The 24016-nt window shown below is 33.2% G+C and overlaps 1 protein-coding gene across 1 annotated transcript in view; it reads right to left on the reverse strand.

Annotated features, from left to right (window-relative positions):
* Window positions 1–563: 563 nt before the first annotated feature.
* The window catches only part of LOC148620243 (uncharacterized), a 41831-nt gene continuing 18378 nt past the window's right edge, over window positions 564–24016 (reverse strand). Inside the window, exons 20-43 of the mRNA XM_088580952.1 lie at window positions 23535–23751; window positions 22510–22656; window positions 21939–22149; window positions 18986–21613; window positions 18493–18668; window positions 17781–17951; window positions 17075–17343; window positions 15193–15561; window positions 14834–14962; window positions 14520–14622; window positions 13552–13745; window positions 12947–13192; window positions 12128–12611; window positions 10806–10960; window positions 9945–10178; window positions 8824–8997; window positions 8423–8583; window positions 7185–7995; window positions 6665–6797; window positions 5078–5307; window positions 4656–4830; window positions 3688–4371; window positions 2444–3004; window positions 564–1290 (exon numbers count right to left, since the gene is read on the reverse strand). Coding sequence (XP_088437078.1) covers window positions 1019–1290; window positions 2444–3004; window positions 3688–4371; window positions 4656–4830; window positions 5078–5307; window positions 6665–6797; window positions 7185–7995; window positions 8423–8583; window positions 8824–8997; window positions 9945–10178; window positions 10806–10960; window positions 12128–12611; window positions 12947–13192; window positions 13552–13745; window positions 14520–14622; window positions 14834–14962; window positions 15193–15561; window positions 17075–17343; window positions 17781–17951; window positions 18493–18668; window positions 18986–21613; window positions 21939–22149; window positions 22510–22656; window positions 23535–23751 — 8934 coding nt within the window. The 3' untranslated portion in view covers window positions 564–1018. The remainder of the gene's footprint in view (window positions 1291–2443; window positions 3005–3687; window positions 4372–4655; window positions 4831–5077; window positions 5308–6664; window positions 6798–7184; window positions 7996–8422; window positions 8584–8823; window positions 8998–9944; window positions 10179–10805; window positions 10961–12127; window positions 12612–12946; window positions 13193–13551; window positions 13746–14519; window positions 14623–14833; window positions 14963–15192; window positions 15562–17074; window positions 17344–17780; window positions 17952–18492; window positions 18669–18985; window positions 21614–21938; window positions 22150–22509; window positions 22657–23534; window positions 23752–24016) is intronic.

Genomic DNA, 24016 nt, shown 5'->3' on the forward strand with positions numbered 1-24016 from the left:
TGTGGTCACTCAGTCTCAATTTGATTTGATGGACTTATCTCTTCTATACTTCCATTTCAATATAAGGTATTTCTGCTATTTGTATAATAGAAATAGTCTGAATGCTGTTCATGGTAATGTCATGTCATCTAAATTTGGTGCTGTATGTCCCTCCTGATACTGAACCACAAAACAAAATATACAATTTACATTTAAAAACTTTACATGCAACATCAATATTTATAACGAGCTAAACATATCAGCAAGACTTAAAAGATATAGTAGCTAGTATAATGTAGCATTTCCAGTTATAAACGAGGAAAGAACGATTTTTATGGTTGCAAAATTGGTATAAATTCGCACGATTGGACACAATACCAATTTATATTTAAGGAATGATTGGGATATTTTTTTGTGTGTGTGAAGAAATGACTAACCACTTTTCGCACACTAAATATCAATTGCGAACCTATGAGATGATAAAATGATTTTTATCAAAATAGGAAACGCATAACCTATTAAATTATATTACCTTCATATGTAAACATAGTATAAAAAATCATGGCAGTAATAAAATACTATCGTCCCAGTGATCTTTATTTAGTTCAACAAAATATAAGTAAATAAACAAAACAATGAATCTATTTTAACCAACAAGTACCATAAATGATTATAATTAATCCGATTACTGGCATAGTTTAAACCATTGTTACGAACCCTGAATACACCAACTTTCATACTTATTGGAATACAATGACTTGGAAAGACTAATTTATACTCAAAATATACGTATTTCCAACGTACATCTCAAAGCTATACCAACATCGACTACCATTTTCTCACCATTTAAAATGTTGGAAACATTCAGTTTTTATTCGAAATACATGCTGTAAATTAGCATTGAATAAGCAAATCTAATAACGACAGGAATTTTAAAACATGCATAGTATCGTTCGCCATTAAAATTTACAATAACCAATCAATTTTACTACATCCTATTTCGCTTTTCATTTGAAAGGATGGAACTGATCTATACTTATTAGCACTTCGAAGTACTAGGGGCATACCACTTCTGAGCCTTAAACACTGGATGTTGCATAGCGCTTCCAGGATTAAAAGTGAGGGGCTTTTTAGAAGAACCCACAAAAAGACGGGAAAATACTGGCGACTGCAATCCGCTACTCTCGCCGTACGGTGTTACGTCAGAACCCGTACAAACAGCAGCCAAGTTGTCAAGACGAACAAATATGTCCTCTAACTTATTATCCAAGTTTTCCATCGACTGTCCCATTTCTTTTATATCATCGTCACCTAAAATAAAACAAAAAAAATATTTTAGTTGTTCGAATTGTCTGGTATGTTCTATATTTTACTGTACCGACACTAAACTATCAACTTCTCTTATAAGAACGTAACAACATTCAACAAGATACCGGACTCGTTGGGAGACCTGGGATTTATCTGTTTCAACATTTATACTAAGTCCGCATTAATATGACTTTTAACAAAATATACGTGATGTGTTTACCTATGACCGTGACTAACAACACTAACTCGAACAGAAATATGAATTGTGGGCTTCTAACCTAATGCCCCTCATAGAAAAAACGCACAGAAAAATCAAAAATACAAAATACACCATGGCCAAATTATACACAATTTTCAAAAAAATACTATTGGAATATATTCTGATGAATTTTCATGCAATTTAGCGAATTTTAACTGAAACCTTGCATTAAATACTTCATTCAAAATAAAGTAAAATGTGGCTTTGCATTCTAAAGATCAATATCCATACATTTAGCAGTAAAGTGGTTTGTGCACAATGAAATGTTTTGGCTATGAATAGCAATCGCATGCTACCCCCCCCCCCCCAAGCGTGGTTTACAATATATCAATACAGTTACTACGTACGCAAAGACGTAAAATGTATTTACCTTTTATAAAGCAAAACACTTTTCATATATATCTATATATAAACGTCCCAGAATGTGACGAGACTATTCGCTACACTGCTCCATCGGATCAAATTGATAAAGGGAAGATAATATAAACTTATAGAAGGGTCTGAAAATTCCCAACGATGTCAGAACTGTCGTATTTGCGACAAAATTTTTGGTCGTACCCTCCGCGGGACTCGAACTCGTATCGCTGTGACATCTATGGCAACAACGCCTGTATCAAGTCCAGCGCCCTAGACCACTCGACCAGCTAGGCTACAAAAATATAGCTTTTGCTGACCGGGTCATTCCTCCTCGTAGGATTAATCTAGGGCTGTAACTTAGTACACGATGTATGGTAGTGCGGGAGAGTTCATCTAGGTATTATTATGTAGGATAGAGGATCAAACTAATGATGCATGTCACAACAAATCGGGTCAAATTGATACAGGGCAAATGGAGCAGTGTAGCGAATAGAGTCGTCACATTGAAACGATATGAATATTATTGAAGTTAATACTTACTTAGGAAATATTTCAATTTTATATCTTGTAATATTCTATTGAAGTTAATTCCAGTCCATGCCACAAAACGACTCCACATAAACGACACTAGCTCATATTCGTTGCTTTGTTTTGAAACATCATTCTTGATAACTGCTATTGACTCATTAAGGATGGCAACAAAAATATTTATCAGTAAAAACATTACAGTAAAGAAAAAAGCGAAGAAAAACAACGGACCAAACACCCTGTTTGCACCTTCCAGAGAACGGTAGTCGTATTTGCCAAGAGCAAATGTGAGTAATGTTTCCATTGCATGTAAGATAGTTCTGTATGTTGACAAATTTGGTCCAAACATTAAGTATCCCCACATTGCATAAGCAAGCATGAACATAAATAGAGCAAAAGAGAATGCTGACAACTCATTGGCAGAATTTCGGATAACTCCAGCAATCATCGACATTCTTCGATTAAACCGGAACATGTGTAATAGCTTTATGATACAAACGAATATAGTGCAGGCAATGAGATAACCGAAAATTTCGTCCCACATTGCAAGTCGTTGAAAGTTGTAGTACTTATCTGAAAAAGAAAAAAAATATATATATACTTTTACAGGAAAACATTGTTTTTATCAACTATTATTCATACAGTGCTTTTTTACATAGTGTATCTCTTAAGTAGTAATATGTGACCCCATACATGTATGTACTCATTCTAATATTGTACAAGCATTCGTAGATCACATCATTGTAAATTTTTATTATATCAAATGGAGTTCAATGTCTAAGTGCTAAAATCTGTCAGACTGAGGAATAGCTGAAAAATAATGAATCATGCTAAAAAAAACACGCGACTTTGACAATGCAGGCATATTGTTTATGATCTTATGACAGTTCGTTTATCTTAGAAGTTTATGAGAATGTAGAAATGGGACTGTAAAGTTACAATACAATCAAACCCCAAATTAATGCCATTTCTGCATTTTAGAGAACATTCGGAATAAGATTTCAAGAGAAGAATCGTGTTTTTTTTTCCAATATGAATCACCCACTTTCTGATTCTTTAAGAAAATAGTACATAAAATGATTTTAAAGTCACTAGATACAAAACAGACATTACAATGCAAGAGAGGGGTTGGTCCTAAAAACCACAATACAAAAGATTTTTTTAAATATACTTACTAGTCACGAAAAGTAAGGAAGTTTCAACATGTAAGCTTGTGTTTTTTGTGAAATACACCACATAAGCATTAAATTAATTACCTCTTAATTTCTTGACAGTCCGCAATGCCAGAGTTGCTATCGCATGTCTGATCATGTACATAACTATACTGACAATAGCCAGACAAAGGTTAGAAAATTCCAGAAAGTTCCAAAAACTTTTAAAATACTGCCTGCCTTCAATTTTGATTCGCCTTATTTCCCTCACAAGGTAATAAACAACGAATATTACTGCTAGAATTTCACACGCCAACACAAAAATCCCGTATCCGCCAATATAGGAAAACAATCGGAACGTCTTTAAGAAGAACTCCGGAACAATCTCACCTGTTGTGCTCTGCTCGAATGATATGAAAATGTTTGAGAACATATTAACATTCGGGTTGTAGATTGAAAATTCGATAAAGAAACCTCTAGTGTATCTATCAAACCAGTCATATTTCTCAAGATCCTCAATTCTCTTCTGCACTCTCTTTAGATTTCCTATTAAATCTGCTACATATCCGCCACCAGAATAAGTGCCATAGGTCCCTGTAAAGGGAACTCCGTCATTTTCTAAAAGAGTCCTGTACTTCCAGGGATAGTTTGGGATTCTTTCAATTGATGCTTTATTTGACACATGTTTCCAACCCTCACCGTAGGTTTCTTTATCTTCTAAGTTTGGTGACCAATCAAGACTGCAATTACGGATGACTGTACGAACACGGAACGGAACTTTACACATCTCTGAAAATTTATATCATCAAAATATTATATCTGAATAATATCTACATTGTTCTTCTTGACTACAATGGAAATTCGCCAAATATTGAAAATAACTTCTCTCGTTGTATACTGTGAGAATAAGGAGATTATCACCGAAAACGAAAGAGAAATGCACCTTTGTTAACATTATTGTCAAATGTTTTGGTTTTCATTTCTTGGCATTTAAGAAATACATTTTGAAACTAAAGGATTTTTGATATTGAAATTTAAGTTGTGAAATGTATCTTTTAATGTTTCGTTCTCACCTGGTTTAACTCGTTCTTGTCTGATTCTGACAGGGCCTACTCTATATGAGGTAAATGTGGAAACAATTCTATCACCAAGTGAACCCAACAGATCCCCATTCCAGTGTGTGTCTACGTAGAGATTGGGTACAAGTTCTACATTGATCCAGCGCCATACATCTTTAGGTTCATGTATCTGTGGAACAAATTTATAAATCCATTTTAATCAGAATAACAAAAAATATTTTCAATTTTGTGAACCAAGTAATCGTTTTTCAAAAAAAAACATCATGATTGAAACTTTTACCCATATTTAAAATATGAAAGTTTAATGAGTTACTTATATCCACAAAAAGTATTCCTACATTAATGAAAGCCACTGTACATTTCCTATAAATGACACATACAATGCAGGAACATGGTTTATAAAAGTAGCCACTAACCTTAGTGAAATTGTTTTCTACAGTAAGCATTTTCATGATGGCGTCTTTAACATTGAATGATCTTGTGTCTCTGTTTTGATTTGCAACCAGAACAATAAGTGTAATGAACAGAAAATAGAAAATTATTTCCTTCAAAATCGAATGCATTTTCATTTCTTTTAGTCTGACGTCTCTTGCTTTAGCAACTTCTAGAGGATCAGGCGGCTCAACTTGCAGAGTACTTCGCAATTCTAAAAATAAAGCAAACGAAAATATTAGAATATCAAATCTATGTGTGATAATGATTTTTTTCTCCGACAACTGTTATGTGCACTAAACTTTGAAAAATTAATTAAATAAGAAAAAGTCTTTTTTTTTAACTCAATATCTCATGATTAAGTTAAACCTCAACTTACAAACGACACTCAATATTAGACATTGCTATATAACATATATAAATGTTTAAGTTAGTAGACCTAAGATACCCCCACCAACATTTTCTCCATTATTCAATTTTCTTAAAAATTTGTACATGATATTACACTAACTGTGGTACTGCCAAATTTTTAATAAAATGCACGCGCAGATTATGAACAATGAGGACTAAAATATTGCTATTTTAGAAATCTGAATCAGTAGCCAAAATATATCATATCTGGTATTCTAGAAATTATAAGATTTAACATGAAATTTTTATTCTATCTATTTTGTGGAAGCGATGCTAGGCTTTTAATTTGCCAAAATAACAAAAAAGGTAAATTTTAGCTATCTGCTTATAAAAAAACTGCCATTTGCAAAAAAGTCCATGAATCAATTTTCGTTGTAATGATCGTAGGGTAAGGTATAGAAATAAAAAAAAAATTATGGCTAAAATCATGTTTCTATTCAATAAGGGTACCAAATATCAAATTTTGATGACTTTTAATTGATGACAGAACATTTCTGGGTGCAGCATGAGTCAATTACTGTTGCAAAATAATGTCACACAAATATTCATATTTCTGCACGAAAGGAAAATCTTATATGATAAACATAGTTCAATGCTGAACAAAGCAACAAAACGAAAACCAAAAGCTTGAAGTCTTATAAGGAATTATAAAAGAAGTATATTTTCTTAACTCTAAATTGTTAAGGAGTTATAAAACTGGCAAGACTATTGGTTAATCGCACTATCTCATGAAAGGAAACATTTTCATATTTCTATTTGAATATTTTATTTAAAGGAATCTTGATTTTCAATAGAAGGGATAATTTCAAACACTTCTCCACCTAATACAAATATATTCCCTATTGTACCTATTTAAAACATTTAATCAATAATTCAAAAGACACATTTGTTGGGGCTACATCTTTACTCTAGAAGTTGAACAGTTTCTTGGAGTTACTTCCCTTTAACATCAGTATCACTTAGATGCTTGCATATTAGAAGTCATTCAAACGCTTCAGTGACTAAAATCCTTTTTATCTGGATAATCTTCCTCACCCCAGGTCAACTACCTTAAACAGTCTTATCCAAACGTTTAGAGAACAGAATACTTGTGTATAATTAATAAAAATCACATCCATCTCGTTTCGTGCCTAATACCACATGTATTTGTAAGTGATAACCTCTACTGGGTTTAGCGTGGATCAGCTCTTCATCGTCTTTTGGTTTATTTGAAGTTTCGTCGTCAAAATCTGTTTCTTCCTCAATATCAGGTTTCCGTAGCAACACAGCAAGGACAACTGCTATGATGATTATCTATATAAAAAGACGGGTTTCAACATGTATTCTCTTAACCTTTAGTTAAGTATTACATTGTATTCAAACATTTTAATATTGAAATGTATATATAGCATAAACCTAAACTCCATTGTACACCTTTCAAACCACCTTCCAATTCCTACGAACCATTTTAATAAACAAGTGTTCTACTGTTCTAGCTTTTGAATGTTACTAGACATTAATACTAATTATGAAACACCTGTTACGATCATTGAATGATTTACATATAGACTTAGTAAGTGGCTTAGTATCAATCACGGCGGAGAAATAAAAACTTAAAAAACGTCTCTTTAAAAAACTGATTTTAAACCAATTTCATATCATCTAAAAATATAAACTTTAGGATAATACAAATGTATTTACCTTAGTAGGTTGTATGACTGTTACTGATTCAAATATAGAAAGAATCATAGATGTAAGCCAGTTTAACGATTTCTCTCGCCCCCATTCCATACTGTATAGAAATGTAAAGAACCCTGAAACTCCGACGGAAAGGAATACTAAAAACCATCCTATATAAACAAAACAATGAGGGAATTTAAATTTTGATTTCTTTTTAGTTTTCTTTTGATTAAATGTAGTCTCTCCTGTTGTTTCAAATTCGTTTTCAGTTTTCTTTTTCTCATGATCCAATTCAAGGTCTGCTACATCGTTGATGGTCAGATCATCAGCTTTAGTTAGACCCGGTTTTAGTCTTATTTCAGACAATGTTCTAACTGGTTTGACATTTCCCATAAAAGCGTTAGAGACTCTTGCCTCCTTCGGTCTTGATTTTCGGAATATAAGATCAATCAAAATGTTAATTGGTAAAACTATCATGCTAGAAACAAAGCTTATATATAATCCATGTAGGGTAAACTCTAACGGTCCAATTCTAAAAGCCTCCACATTTTTTACATTTTGATCAGCTTCGTAAAACATGGCATTTGCGATCATAGTTGTAAATACTAATGATAGAATACATGAAAGACGTTGTGACCGGGTGAAGTTGCTCCTCTGTGGTCGTGAAAATATAGACACCCATAAGTGGGAGTCACTAAAACTTCTTTTTGTTTTTGTCATAAATAGATTTTGGAAGCTGACTAGGTCTTGGGCACCAGCAACTGGAATGAGACGATCTATCATACCATCATCTTCCTCCACTGCAAACCATTTATTACACAGAAAGAAAAACCTTGAAAAGAAAAGAATGATTTTTTAGCATCAAAGTGGAAGTCGGATGAAGACTTACAACTTATTTACAACTGAAACAACAGAATGATAAGTTGTAATTGACATGATAAGCATTCAATTATCAAAGCAAGACAGTTGTATACTGGGAAATGACTGACATGAGTTAAATTTTAAAACTTAAAATTAACACTTAAAAATTAATGGTGTATCCAGGGGATTCTGTGGATGGGAAAACCCACTTTATAGAAATATTTTGCTAATTTCGTGCAAAAATGGCAATAATCGGCAAATAATAGTGTGGAGCCCAACTTTTTTTGAAACCACTGTGGAGCCCAACTTTTTCAAAATCTTTGGATTCGCCACCGAAAAACGTCATTTTGCTCGAAGGATTTTATAACAGATAAGAATTTTTTTTATATAGTACATACGTTTCCCTGGTCTGTAGGTCTGTTACAATTATTTTACTGAGATACCATCCTTGACTTCTCCCTTTCCCGGAATTGTCATGCCATATTCTAATGAATGTCAATGGCCCTAACCATTCTTTGACGCTCATTATATAGTGGTTTATACTGCCTCTTGACAAAGTCTACACCAAAGATATGTAACAATGTTGAGATCCGGTTTGACAGTTTAAATTGTATCCATGCGATATTAAACATTTTAAAGTTTGTTAATTGAAAAAAAAGTATTTTCAATTTTAAAACTGTGCCTATTGGTGATGAATTCGTAATTATTCTAAGAGTGCAAAATACGCCCTTGTTGAATCAATATATAATGTCGTCATAGATAAATACAGAAATGTTTTTGATCTCTAAAAAATCCATACCTTCATTTGCTTCTCATCTTCAAGTTGTCTTGGCCCAGTATCTTTGAAATCTCCCGCCAAAACAAAATTAACACGAGACCTTGTTCCCGCCCCTCTTCTCATGCCTGTACATATTGTTATCTGGTAACAATATGTTTCTTGTGATATGTTGTCCATCAATGGCGATACTCCCCACTATAAAATATTTAATTAATGAAAAGTTAAAAACTAAATCCTTAAATATACAAGAATATCGTTTAGCTAGATCCTTTAATCTTAGTTTCCGCTATATAGATGAAGTATTATCTTTAAACAATCCTAAATTCGGGGATTTGATACATCGCATCTACCCCAAAGAACTTGAGATAAAGGATACTTCAGGCACTGTGAAGTCAGACTCATACCTTGACCTACACTTAGAAATCGATGGTAAAGGAAAACTATTGACAAAACCTTACGACAAAGGTGATGACTTTTCATTCAAAATTGTCAACTTTCCTTTCATCTGTGGCAACATCCCTTTCAGCACCTGCGTATGTGTTCATATCACAACTCACAAGTTATGCCAGATCTTGCCGAAACTACGCAGAATTTTTGTATCGCGCTAGAATTCTAACAAATAGGCTTCTGGAGCTGGGTTATGTTGCTACAAGATTGAAGTCATCACTACAGAAGTTTTATGGTCGTCATCATGAACTCGTAGATCGTTATGGTATATCCACCTGCACCATGAAAACTGATTTATTCAACGGGTCATGGTTTTCCTTTCCTCGTTCGTCTACCACGGACTTGACTTTTTATGAGCAATTCGGTGAGTGTTTCTAGAAAAGCAGAGGACGCTTACCCTCCCGGTGCACGTGGTCCATGCTCCCAGTTTTTTAGTCCGAGTTGCTCATTTGCTTTTGTTACTTTGTATGTACGATTTTAGTTACTTTATGTTCTTTGTTGTGTATGTCTTTTTTCCATGTCTAGTCTTTGTCCCTGGATTACATTCTTTTGATTTCCGCTATAACCTATAAAGTGCAGAGTGTAATATGACCTCAAATATCAAGTCAATGTAGTACGACAGTTCAGATTCTGTAAATTTGACAAAAAGATTTGAAGTAAAAGTTTAAAGTTTCATTGAAAACAATATCAAATACCTTAACAATGTCCTTTTTATCCTGATATCGTGTCCAAATTAATCCAATAAAATATAAAAATATGAATCCACTCAATGTTGCAAGGACAGCCCAATTATCTTTTATCTTTTGACCCATGTCGTCGAATACAGAGTTGAAATCTATGGCATTCGGGGGCACAAAGAAATCAACGCCAAACGATGTCAGATGGTTACACAGACATTTGGTGTAATTAGTGGTTGACAGTGGACTGATCTAAAACAGAAGTTTGATGCTGAAATAATAGCTTTATGAAAACAAAACTAGATAACATTGACTTTATTTAAATTATTTTTTCCTGTCAATAATATTTGCGCGGAACCCACTTGTTTTACTATCATTCTTTGAAGTACATATTAATTAAGTGCATCTTATACTTTATTTGATGTTTACGTTTCGATTAGAAAATTATTCACACCAACTCTCTTGAAAAGATTTATGTAAAAATCTATAAAATCGGATACGAGGTGATTCATGCATGCCAAATCTACATTTCTTTAATCTCTAACAAAGAACCAGTAAAAGACCACTGAGTCTTATTTCGTCATTAAGTTGCAGCCCTGTTGAGATAAAAAAAAATACACTGTATATAGATTGTTCGTGAAATATCGATACTTTGCAAGAGTTATCGTTCTTGGTTTGATTGGTTTATCTTGAAAATTACCTTTTCGCCAAAATAGAGATCTGTTTGTAGAAAGGAATAAAGTAAAGTTATTGTGAAGGTAGACCAACAATAGCGGTTGTTCTGTTTCTACACCACGGATCACCTCTAGCATTAGCAGCGTCTGAATTATATATAGATTGATACTTGAAGTATTATTTTTTTTTACATTTTAAACTTACAGAGCATCCATCTGATGCCCATTTATCTTCAGTCACGTCCCAATAGTAACACCCAGTCGTGAGAAAGCTTAGGGTGTAGTTAATTGTTACTGGTTCTTCGGGTTCCAACAGATAATCATAATAATCTTCGTATACGTCAATTTCAGTTTCATTTACTAGAACGAAAGGAGCAGAGGTTGAAATTAAGCGATTTATAAACTTTTTATAAATAAGTTTTTACAACAATATTATAACAAGACATCATTCAAAAAACTGTACGGCCATTTCAATGATATTATCGACCAATACCGTGTTTTAATCATTATACAGGTTTGGTTGATTTGTGGTTGTTTTACATTTCGTACTATAACAAGAAATAACTAAATTGACGGGAGTTTTCTAGAAAAAAAAACGATGGACGCTTATCATACAAGTGCAACAAGGTTATACTCCAATTTTATTTGGGTGAAAGGAAGTCCATATTATAGCAACATTTTTCTATTTTGTTGAGTATGTTATTGTGTTTGTTGTTTTTTTTCCTATTCGTTCTATTACTAATTATCTTTTTTCATTGCGTTTTCCCCTAATACCCTAGTTAATGCTAAGTAGGAGTTTAAAATGAATACTTTAGAAACAGTGTTCAATTTTGAAAACAAACTTACAATTCTTTGATGTTCAAATTTGTTCAATATAATTATTCCACACATTACAAAGAAAAACTAATATCATGTTATGTTTTAATACAATTCAATCCACATCCGAATCCGTATTGATAAAAAATGAAAGTATAAACATAATAAATATAAATGTCAGTTTTATTGTATCTCTGTTTAAGACTAGAAAAAGTTGTGAGCTTGACTCACTATATAAATACATTAATTCCCCCATTCAATAACATGCACTTTCTGACCGCCAAATCGATTTGGATCACAATTTAAAAAAAAAGGTGCACAATCGGTTCATCAAATTCCACCAAGTGGTTTTGGATGAGTTTAGGATAAGAGGTGGAAATCTCCACTGTACTCATACTTAAAATGTGATAACGAAGTCTATGTTTTGATAATATGAGATCTTAAAATTGATTTGAATCAAATATTAAAAAAAATGCACACTTATCATATGGAATAAAGAGTATGTAAGAGTTTCTTTAAATTCCATTAAATGGCGTAAGAGGAGATAACAATAGAGATGGATAACCTCGCGGTCCAAGGGTACCGCTTCGTGACACAAAAGGAATGAAGTACGGGCAACCATATCATTTTACATCCCAGGTGCACGTAAAACGTGACTACAGTGTTATTATGCAAAGGCACTAAACAGTCAACTAAAGTGACACAGCATACCTTCCGTTCGTATACCAATGTAATATTGTCCTGGACCATGCCGTCGTATATAATCTTGTCCAAGAAATACTCTGTGCGTCATTTCCTCTCGTAAATCATAGTTTCCAACCTCGACATCAGCACTATGTGGTATAGTTGTATTCCAGTCATAATCAATGACCGATGGGAAATCACCATATTTCACAAAGACCTCCAGTTTTCGTTGCAAATCAAAAGGGTTGATTAAGATGATAAGAATACTGTCATTGTTTCTTACTTTAAACGAATGAAAAGTCAATGTATCCGAATTGTCTATGACAAGATTATGAGTTTGTTTGGACAACATGATCGAATCTATTTCTATATCTATTGCTATATCTTCTGTCAAGTTTGCAACAGCTATTTGTTTCCCTTCGTCACCGTATATGTCCATTGTAAGAATTGGACTATTTATAAACTTTGCTGATGAATCCCAAACGTATGGATTTGTTTGTGAGCTAAGAATCTACAATTTAAAACAAAAAAAGTTACGGTAAAGTATTTCAATCCCTTTTACAACATCACTCAGACAACGATGCATGTTATGGCAAGTCAATATATACAAAAATATTCTACAGAGGAAAAAAAATGATACTTCAATTTGCATTAATTGACTAAAGATTTACTTTTTATATTGCTATATCTATAGAAAATTTCGCCTTACTTATGTACATTGTTTTTGTACTTACAAACCATTTATACAATTATTCATGACCACAACTTTTACTTTGCAACAAAGAATTTATTACAATTTATGAAAAATACTACTAATTTGATTTTAAATAAATATTTCAGATAAACCTTTAAATCAACAACTGAGGCATTCTGCATAGTTTGTAGCAATGATTCTGATGATGGCATTTGGAATGACCCTCCGACCCCATTAACTACAGAACTGTTTATCTTGGAAACTGAGCTTCTTTGAGCCAGAACCGTCAGTAGTGGTGACTGTAAAATGACTGGTGGTTCGTCTGGTGCCTGGTTCTTTATGACCGATTGGTAAATAGTCTCTGCCACACTCAATACTTTCGATGCCAATTCTTTCACCTGTCAGAATATCATCATTAATTTGACTACTTTAAACGTATTATTTTTCAAGGATTCCGTCAAGTGAGAATGTATGAAGGGAAGAATATTGGCGATTTTGAAAAACATAAAGGATTTTTCAAGGGATTACCAATTCCTTTTGCGGGCCCTATTTTCAGCGCTTGTTTTCACCAAAATGCGTGTCTAACTTTTACATCACATTACGTTTTTTTCCAAAATAAATATGTTTTAAAATTGTCAAAAGTATATTTTATCTATTTAAAAAAAAGCTTTAAACTTGATACATATAAAGCTAAATCGGTTAAATATACCACAGAAAATGTACAAAAACACTTCATGATATATAACCCAAAGCGCACCACAGTTTTCTTATCAACAGCTACGACTGAGTCGGTAGTTATTCGACCGGATGCAGTTGTTTGGAGAGAGGGCGGCGTTATGGTTGTAGTTGTCTGTTCTATCCCATTTGATTCAAGCATATTCTGCTCTATAAAATTTGCAATCTCGTCACCAGTCGCTGCAAATACTACACTTCCTAATGTAGCAATTATATCTGAAATCATAACAATTATGAAGGAAGTGCAGCACTGTAGGTTGAAAAATTATAACAGTACAGGAGCCGGTTTGATAAAAAAACTCAAATTGAGATTTTTCTCAATCCGTCATCATCTCAAATTGTGACCAATCTGACAGAATAAAATTGAAAATTTGAGTAAAAACTCAAGAATTAGACAAAAATCGCCTTTTTAAGTTTTTATTTAAACCCAGTACAGATCTGACTACAACGACTTTTAGTATTCTAAAACAGTATTTAAAATCGCCGTTTTAAGTTTTTATTTAAACCCAGTACAGATCTGATTACAACGACGTTTAGTATTCTAAAACAGTATTTAAAATCGCCGTTTTAAGTTTTTATTAAAACCCAGTACAGATCTGATTACAACGACTTTTATTCTAAAACAGTATTTCTATATCTAATAATAGTTTTGTTTATAAGTTTCTCACCCATGATAATATCGACTGGTCGGGTGGTTCAAGAAAACAGAGGGCGCTTGTCAAGTCGTTAAATTTATTCCGTGTTACTAGTTTGGATGATGACTAAGTTGTGCATTTACTTTAATTTTTTGTGTTTCATTTAATGTCGATATGTTGTCACTGTTTTCATCTACTTTATTTGCTTAAATTCTGATTTTATTTATTTGTTTGTTTGTTGTTGTGTTTTTTTGCTTTGCTCTTAACTTTCTTATTTGTATATTTTTTTAACCGTGAGCTATGATATAGAGTATAAAATGCCGATTTAAAGTGCCGATGCGTAAAGTGTTCCAACCTTCTGCTGCGCTGTACTTCTGACTTTGAGATTCTGTTCTCGATGTGTCAACCATGTCTTGAAAGTTATTTGCCATTTTCTCCATAGCATTGACTGCAACTGTCTGGAAGACATGGAATAATTTTATTGTATATCAGTTCATGGGTTGTCCATTAAAAATTGCAATCTCGAAGATGAACATTTATATTTCTGAACCTTTGTTATTTAATTGCCTAAGATAATTTTGAGCATAGACTTGTACAATATACACATGCATTACTTGGAAACAAGGTAATACGGCTTAAACAGATTAGTTTTATACACTTGACATTTACCTGAGATTCTCCAGACAATTCAGAACTTTCATGTGTAATTACTCTGAATGCCATAGCGGTTTGCTGTAGAGAATCTAAAGTTGGTGTTTCTGTCTCTGCAGACAAAGTTTTGATGACAGCAGTCCGCAGCTACAAATAGAAATTATTTAGTTTTCTAAATAGAATACCAAGTCGTAATAATATTTTTAAATAAATATTGTTCACGTGGTTGTGAATAAAACGTATAGGTTCACAACTTAAGCCTGGAGTAATATATTCTTCAGTTAAACGTGCAAAAAAGTATGAATTTTCTAAATCTACAATAATTTCACTAAGATATCAAGATTCAGAACAAACAAAACAAAATATATTAATTTTACCTCAACTCGAAGTTCTCTTGCAGCAGCTTCTTCCTCTTTACGAAGCTTTTCTGCTTCTTCAGGATCCAGTGTACTTCCAGGGTTTATGGAGGTATCTGGGGAATAAGTTGTTGTCAAGTTAAAAATAGAGCTACTTGTTGTTGGGTCAGTTTTAGATGGTGTTGTATTTGGAGCCGTTATCATTTGTAGAAGAGACGCCCTTGATATCCCGATCTGGACTGGCGAATAGTTGATAAGAGAAGCCACAGCTACTACTAGTTGTGTAGCTTCCTGTGCTTTACCAGAGGATAGAAGTGAGTCTAACTCATTGGAATCCCCGGATGTTAACGTCAAGAGGTCTGATACATCATCCACCACTGGTTCATTTACCTAAATATTAAAGAAGTATTTCTGAACTTTTATTAAAAATGCTGAATATTGTTTATGTTTCATATCTGATCGATATGAAAATGTATTATCAAACTACTATGTAATATACCCAGGATTCAAAATTTTGTCAGATGTAAGAAATTTGCAGTATGTAGGAAAAAAACTCTTAATTTTTCCCAAAATACAGTTTGTGATAAAGACTAAAAACAAAACAAAAAATACAAACAAACATCCATGAAATTGTGTTTTCGACAATTTTCCTCTAGATTGAGAAGCACCGTTAGAAATATAACAATGTGTGAGTTAAGAAAAAATATCTTCTAGAAGCGCAATATTGTTCATATGGTGCTTTAAGGTAAAGAAAGTAAACCATGAACAGTTAACATTGTGTAGCTTATTAAGACACTTTTGTCATGTAGTATTCGTAGCCCAACTGCCTTGAAAGACGCACTCTGCATTCACTGTTAAAGGAAAAGGTTTATAGTTAGAGCCTGACCCTGGCATGGTCTTATCTTTTGTGTTTGTATTTGTTTTAGAATGTTATTTCAAGAATTAAATTTCCTTCTCAATAAGCGATAAGTTTCTCATAAGACAGACCGTATTGTATTATATTCACGTTTCCGTGAAACCACTCTAAACTGTGAAGTCAGCCTCATATCTTGACCTACACTTAGAAATCGATGGTAAAGGAAAACTATTGACCAAACTTTACGACAAACGTGATGACTTTTCATTCAGAATTGTCAACTTTCCTTTTATGGCCGTTATCATGAACTCGTGGATCGTTATGGTGTATCCATCAGCACCATGAAAACTGATTTACTCGACGGGTCATAGTTTTCCTTCCCTCGTTTGTCTACCCCGGACTTGACTTTTTATGAGCAACTCGGCGGGTGTTTCTAGAAAAGCAGAGGACGATTACCCTACCGGTGCACCTGGTCCATTCTCCCAGTTTTTTTAGTGGAGTCGGAGTTGCTCATTTACTTTTGTTACTTTGTATGTATGATTTTAGTTACTTTATGTTCTTTGTTGTGTATGTCTGTTTTCCCTGTCTGGTCTTTGTCCCTGGATTACATTCTTTTGATTACCACTATAACCTTGGTTCCCTTGATTACTCTTAAACATATCTCTGGACTAACTGGCTTCCTGTGTAAACATATCTCTGGATAAATTGGTCTCCCGTGTAAACCAAACATCTTCTGAAATCCTATTATATCGGTTTTCATGAGTTTTTAACTTAACAGAATAAATATTCCGTTTCATAGGGGAATCGGTTTAGACAGGTTTCAATGTATTAATGTGGTGTTTTCGAATCAGCTAAATATAATCGACTCGTGACGTATTTAAATGGCCTATTTATTGGGAGTACTCTTCTATGAACAAAACACCGCGAAAATTGAATTGAATTTAATTTTTATGGAAGCATAGAAATATTCGTAAATATAAGTGACTAAACTCATTATTTGTCAAAATGGTATGTATTTTTTAATTTTAGCAATCGTTTTGTTCTTACCTTCACTTTCAAATACGTTTCAACATATTCACCAATTGGATTTGAAATTCGAACCACAACGTCATGCATGAAGTCATACTCTTCTGGTCCAAGAGAAAATTTGCTCTTTGGTGTAAAGGGATCCTTCCCATAGTACAATAGTTGAGTATCATAAGATCCCCGAGGTCGTGACCAAAACCGGTAAAGTAAACCTCGCCCAAGACTGTCCTCTTCTCCTGGATTTAACCAGCCGTTACATCGGATTTCAAATTCAGTTTCAAGCGCAAAACCTGAATTTTATCAAATTACGTCGTTGCAAAGCAAGTAATAAATAAACAAAAGTAAAGAATCAAAAACTATTTGACAAATTCTAAAAAGCTTTATTTACGTTGAGGACATACACAAATTCGATTACGCACGTACATCTGCAGTATAAGAAAAGTTGAACAATTCACTCAACTTTTACTTCCTGATTTAACAGAAGTTGAACTGTGAGGCGTTCGTTTTCTAAATTTTACTACTACTAATACAAATCTCTTTCAAAACCTCGTCGAAAGATAAGACTTCAGAAAAGCGATAAAGACCAGTTGTTCAACCAATAACATATGCAATCGAAGACACGTTTTTGTAATAAGAAAGTTTTGGTCTGTTGAATCTGATACCTTATCAATGACCTGTACATTTAGAAATGGCTTATCAATAACAATTACAGAGATAATAAATATACCTGAGGGTGGATCAATCATGCATGTCCCGCCGTAAGGAGGAAGGTTAGTTATAAACTCATACTCTGTAAAACTTGGAGCATAACCATACACCTTTCCATCTACACGCATTCTGTAGATTCGACCTCCTATTAAGGAACGACTTTTTATCAATATTGATTGCGACTTGGTTCCTGAAAAAAGTCATAATGAATTTTTTGATAAAGAAATTTTGGAAATCTTTTCAATTATCGTATACCTGGTAAAATTTGGTACTTTGAAAAGTCGCCATTTATCTTGAGGGACTTCATATAAACATGATTTGAAATAATATTTTTGTTTTTTATTTTAATGTTGCGGTTTCATTGGAACTGCGAAATTTCGCGAAAATTGTATTTGCCGCAACAAAATCCGGTTATAAGGAATATTTTACTTTGACTAGCCTTTCATTTTTTATTCTCCTCTTACAACATAAGTAGTATATCTTGAACATAAAATGTGTGCAGTTTTATAATTTTATCTATTGGTTGGTAGTTCAGTCAATTTACTTTACTTTTCTCACTCAAAAAAAAAATATAAAAAAATAACAGCAACAAAACGTTGTACTGGGTTTTAGCGGAATCAATGGTGCTGTAAGGTAATAATACTTTCCAAATAGGATATGTTTTATAAACAAACACCGTAAATAATCTTTTAATTCGTTCAAGTAATAATGTCAATTAATGTCAAACGTACCTGTTGATGTATGAAGTTCAAGATTTTCAACCCTACTAAATTTGTCTGTGGTTTCGTTCCTTAAAGAGAGAACCCATGTATATTCTTCTTTGTCATAGTATGTACATTCCACACATCTAACCGACAGGGTAAAATCACTTGACGGGTTCATCTTTGATTTACAATTAACATGGCAGCTGTAAAACAATAATTTTTTAATCAAGTGGACGTCTGTTTTTAGTTTTTTAGGGTGTGAACCACAATGCGTTGTCGAACTCAAAGAGCTGAAAAACACCTTGGTATATCTGAACGATATGATACTAAGAAACTAAGTCATGATGTGTAAATAAAATATTTCTCATGCCTAAGATTTTGTCTTGCACTTTATTCTGAATATTTCTAAAATTGTTTTCTGCAAAACTTTGTAATTATTATCATGAAGTCGAGTTTTTAAATTAATTTTGATACCAATTGACAAATATTCATTTGGCTAATCAGAAATAAGGAAACTTACTTTATAGTAAGAGTCGGAGGATCACCCTCAACTATATAGACTACTTGTCTATATGTACTGGATCTTGAATCTTTGATCACTTCAAGTTCGAACACATTTTCTGATTGTGGCTCAAAGTAAAGAGTAGAAACCTGAAACAGTGGAGTATTCATAGGTAAAATACCAATGCCAGTCCCAAAACATCCATCCTGACGTGTCATATTAATGTAAGTACTCCATTCTGGAATGTCGATGTCTGGCATTGTCGAGTCATACTTCTCTGATGCTTGTCTACAACGCCATATGAATAACATCCCTGTTTTGTTATTTCTATTGTCGATATCTGGATCGTAGGTATCGTCTGCAGCATTCATTATCAAAATATTGTTATAACCAACCACACGTGCATTCCCTCCATTTATTTTCACATGTAAGGGTGTTGGAGTAATATTCAAATATGTAAAATCTTCAGACGACAATCCATATATTTCGGTCATTGATACGTTAAGGCTAATCCTATAATGGCCATTTTCAAAAGAACGTGGTGGAAATAATAAGTTAAAATGATCAAGTTTAACATTATTCCTTAAAACATACTCCTGAAACGTATAGTCTTGGTATGTGTCTCCTTGTGAAATCTTATAAATATTCCATCGATAACTAACGTTTTGAGACACTTTACAATTGACTTCAGCATAACTTTGTAAGTTAATCCATTCCGATTTTTGAATCTTTTCAGGTTCATCGATACTGAGACCACCACCAACGATGTGCACAACTGGATAGAAACAACTGATACCACTGATTATTGCGACACTCGATAAACTTTTCGATGAAATTTCATTACTACCAACTACGTTAACAGTATAGGTTGCATTTACTCGATACATGTGGGTATGAATCAAGGTTGGGGACAATTGCCAATTAATATACCTATAATTCATCGATTCAGCGGTTTTTTGACAATTATCCTCACCATAAATGGTCAGTGCTGACCCGTCACCAACATCCCAAATGTAACATGATGTCGTCCCTGGCTGACTAAGTTGTAGACTGAATGTGATCTTTTCAAAAGCGTTAGTTGGTCCATTATTTGTTAAAGTTGACATTAGTACAGTCTGGTACAAACGAATAACAAATGAATTAACAACAAAAGAAAGCTGATTACTTGCATTTACAATAACAGTATACTCCCCGTCTAGTTTGTACTTATAAGAAATAGTTGCCTCAGCCGTCGTCAAAGTATCTCCGTTTCCGAAATCCCAAGCATAATTGATATTGTTACCACTTACAACAGTTGTATCAAATGTAATATCCCTTTCAGTAGGGTATATGTTTGCATCGTCACCATAACCGTAACTTACATCTGAGCTATGGTCAGATAAATAGAAATACCTCACTACTTTTAACCCTTCAAGTCTTTCTAGAACCCAGATAGACTTAGCATCACTTAAAGACGACAAGGCATTATTGACATTAAAACGTATATTGTATTGTCCCTTCTGAACAAACGTATGTGCCTTAGAAATTTGATGATTGTCTAACATTTTGTCAATCAGATTGCCTTGTTCCGAAATGCCATCGTTAAAATTAATCGTATAACTGACTTTGGTTCCACTTTCAATTGTAAACACAAAGTCTATAGTGCCACCGGTTGACACAAAGTCGTGATCTGCACTTATTGATATTCCTGATATTGTTTGTTGAAGCGAAGTCGAGGTTGAGAAGGTCAAAACACTTAACTTATTGGTACATTGAATGTCTATTTGAACTCCTCCAATATAGTTCTGGTTTACCCAAGTAGCACTGATATATTCAATTTTTCCAATTGTCATTTGAGCAATATAAAAATTATGTATGCTAAGATTTGAAATTGTCGTGGAACAGTTTAGGTGCGATGGTGCATCGATTGAATTCAAGTACTGAATTTTCATTGGTATTTCACCAGGTGGATTTGAAATTACGTGAGCGGTCGACACTACCAGTCCCTGAATTAGGTTTTCGACAAATATTTCCTTATCCAGAAATACAATTTGAGAAGAAATGCTGTTTGAAGCTATTATACTTATATTGTATATTCCAACATTAGTAACTCGTAATGAATGAAAATGCGTAGTTGGACCGCGGAAGCTGTTAGCAATAGACGTGTTTACGAAATCGATGTTATTCAATTTGATATTCAACAAAAGGTTGGAACCATTTTCTGTCTGAATATTTAAAGTGACCTCATCGTTAGGTTTAACTGCATAATTGCTTGCCCAAACATCTAAGCCAGTTATTGTCTCTTCTGTCATAACTTCTCCCGCTATATACTGATTACTCACAAAATTTGAAATATTTACCTTTATCTCAAATGTACCTACTGGATAGTAATGATACAGTGTTAACCAGCTAGTGTCATTCATAGTTGGAAGAAATTTATACAAGGACGTCCCATCACCGAATTGCATATCAATATGTACATTGCTATAATTATGCACTGCTAGTATATCAAACTTAATATTACCAGAATAGTTATGATCAAGGACAGTTTTCTTCAAGCTGCAATTTCCAATAACGCCCTGAACTTTGATATCAGTGTCTGTGACAATATAACTTATGTCGTTTGAAGCATTTACAGTTATTGTATAGTTGCCTTCGTTGTTGTATCTGTAAAACACAACAAAGAATAAATGCAAGACAAAACTCTGGTGTTGTGTGCAATTTCAAATGATAATGAGCAATTACTTAATTAGTTTAAGCAGGTGCATTATATCGAACCGCAGCAATTTGTACGTTTGAAGGCAATGAATCTTTATTTAACGTTTTCATGTTGGTTCCATATAATTTTAAAAAAATGAAATAAATCATATTTCCTGGTAACTGTTTCTCAGCCCCATTTTCCCCTGTTGAACCCTAGAAAATGTGAAATAATCGAATATCATTACAGCACTAGTTTACTTGTCATACTTAAAATGTATTTATTGGAACATACATGTGTGAAAACGTCACAGGTAATATAAACGACAACATGTGTGGATCATTGACAGTCTCCACTGACCCATCTCCGTAATCGATAGTGTAGGTTACATGTGAGCCTGTCTGTAGGGCAATGGTTAACTCAACTGTTTCTAATTCTTTGTAGAAAGTCTTATCAGTCTGTAAAGTGGCAATACCGACAGGATCCATATTTTCAGCATCAATCGCTGTTAAAAATGCAAAAATGTATACCATTTTTAAGTAATAAATTTTTTTGAAACTTGAAATATTATGAGTAAGCTCTGAAAAAATACCCCTCACTTCAAGTGAATTATATCATATTTGATCCTTAAGTTGGATTATTACCCTTCCCTGAACTGACATTAGTTATCTTTCTTCATGAAAATCTCTATATGATGACAATTTGTTCTATATATTTAATCAAATTTCATTGGGTGGTTAAAGTAGAGAAAAAAAACTAAATTACACTACGTAAAAGGTGAAGTATGCAGTCATTATTGATATTATTTTATTTCATTAAAAATATTCTTTTCTCATAATTTTCATAATGTTTTTTTTTAAATTACCTGTACAAGAACGGCCAGGACGTTTTGGATTCAATGAAATGTCGAGATAGCCACTCATACAAGTACAGTTGTAATAACCCTCCAAATTAGTGCATTCCGCTTTAACATTGCAGTCATTCCATAGTGAATTCTCACATTCATTTATATCTAAAAAATGAAACGTTTTGAATATTTACATAGATTCGGTTCCATTTATTTACAAATAGCATTAAAGTTTCATATTATATATTGCATTACGATAATTCGTTTAATGTATAATGTGGTATATAAACAAACCGTTAAAAGTATACTTTACATTTGTTTCCATTTAATCACGGGAACTCACAAGTCTTTCAACCTTTCCCCACTGACCAGTAATCATTTTTGAAAATAAATCAACATTTTTTGTATGTACAAATCATTTTGTTTACCAGAGTTCAAAACAAGGGGAGTAATTAAGTTAACTATTCAATTAAAATGGGCAATAACCCAATTTAGAAAAAAAAATGTTGAATGGTGAAAAAGCATTGTTAAAGACGCAATTTCTGATACAATACGAAAGAATAACACTATATTTGGTAAGAGCTTTACTAAGTCTGCTTTTCTTGTTTTAAGCTGTGTATACAGCATTTCAATGTGCTTTTAAGTCGTTACATGAAGAACTTAATTGTATTAACTGCGTTTTGACCAATTACTCATCAAGGCTGTATCATAACGGATGATGATAATTTGACCAATTACTCATCAAGGCTATATCATAACGGACGATGATAATTTGACCAATTACTCATCAAGGCTATATCATAACAAAAGATGATAATTTGCAGTTTAGTATTAAATTTTATGAGAAAAAGCTTCACAAGTCCGATTTATTGAGAATTCATCAACCATTTAGTACCAACGAATTCTTTTTTAGTATTGAAGATTAAAAAATATACGTATGTTTTCTTATTGTCAGCAGGAGTACTTTTGATTAGTAAAATATGAAGAAAAAAACATGTCATGAACAGTAATAAGATCTGATTACCATAGGTATGTATGCCTACCTTGAACTGTAAGATTATCGGCAGACAACTCAATACCATACTGTAGAAATGTTTCTTCGTTTTCCATCATAACATTATACAAGTCTATAGCCGTGGCGTTTGTTGACAGATTATAATAGAGGTAAAGGTTGACTACAATACTACCAGGAGATATTGTGTGGATGGAGAGACCATTGTACGTATCAGCGAGGTACGATTTATCCATTGTAACGTGAAGCTAAAGAAGAAAGAAGAACTAATAGTTATTTTAAAATATGCCAAGAGGTTCCATTAAAAAGGGACAAAAATGCATTCGATGATCATATAAACATTAAAATTAGAGGTCAATGATATAAATGAAGTTCTGTCGTATTTGTATTGTTCAAAGTCTTTTTAAAATATCTAGCTGAAAACAAGTCCCATAAAAGCTAGGTAAATGCAGTAAACTACATATTAAATTGAACATAATCATGATCGTAAATTCAGTGCAGTTACTATAAAAA

This window comes from Perna viridis, chromosome 4 (genome assembly GCF_037379345.1).
Source record: "Perna viridis isolate PV_CMFRI_1.1 ecotype Kerala chromosome 4, ASM3737934v1, whole genome shotgun sequence".
In the NCBI taxonomy this organism is placed as follows: Eukaryota; Metazoa; Mollusca; class Bivalvia; order Mytilida; family Mytilidae; genus Perna; species Perna viridis.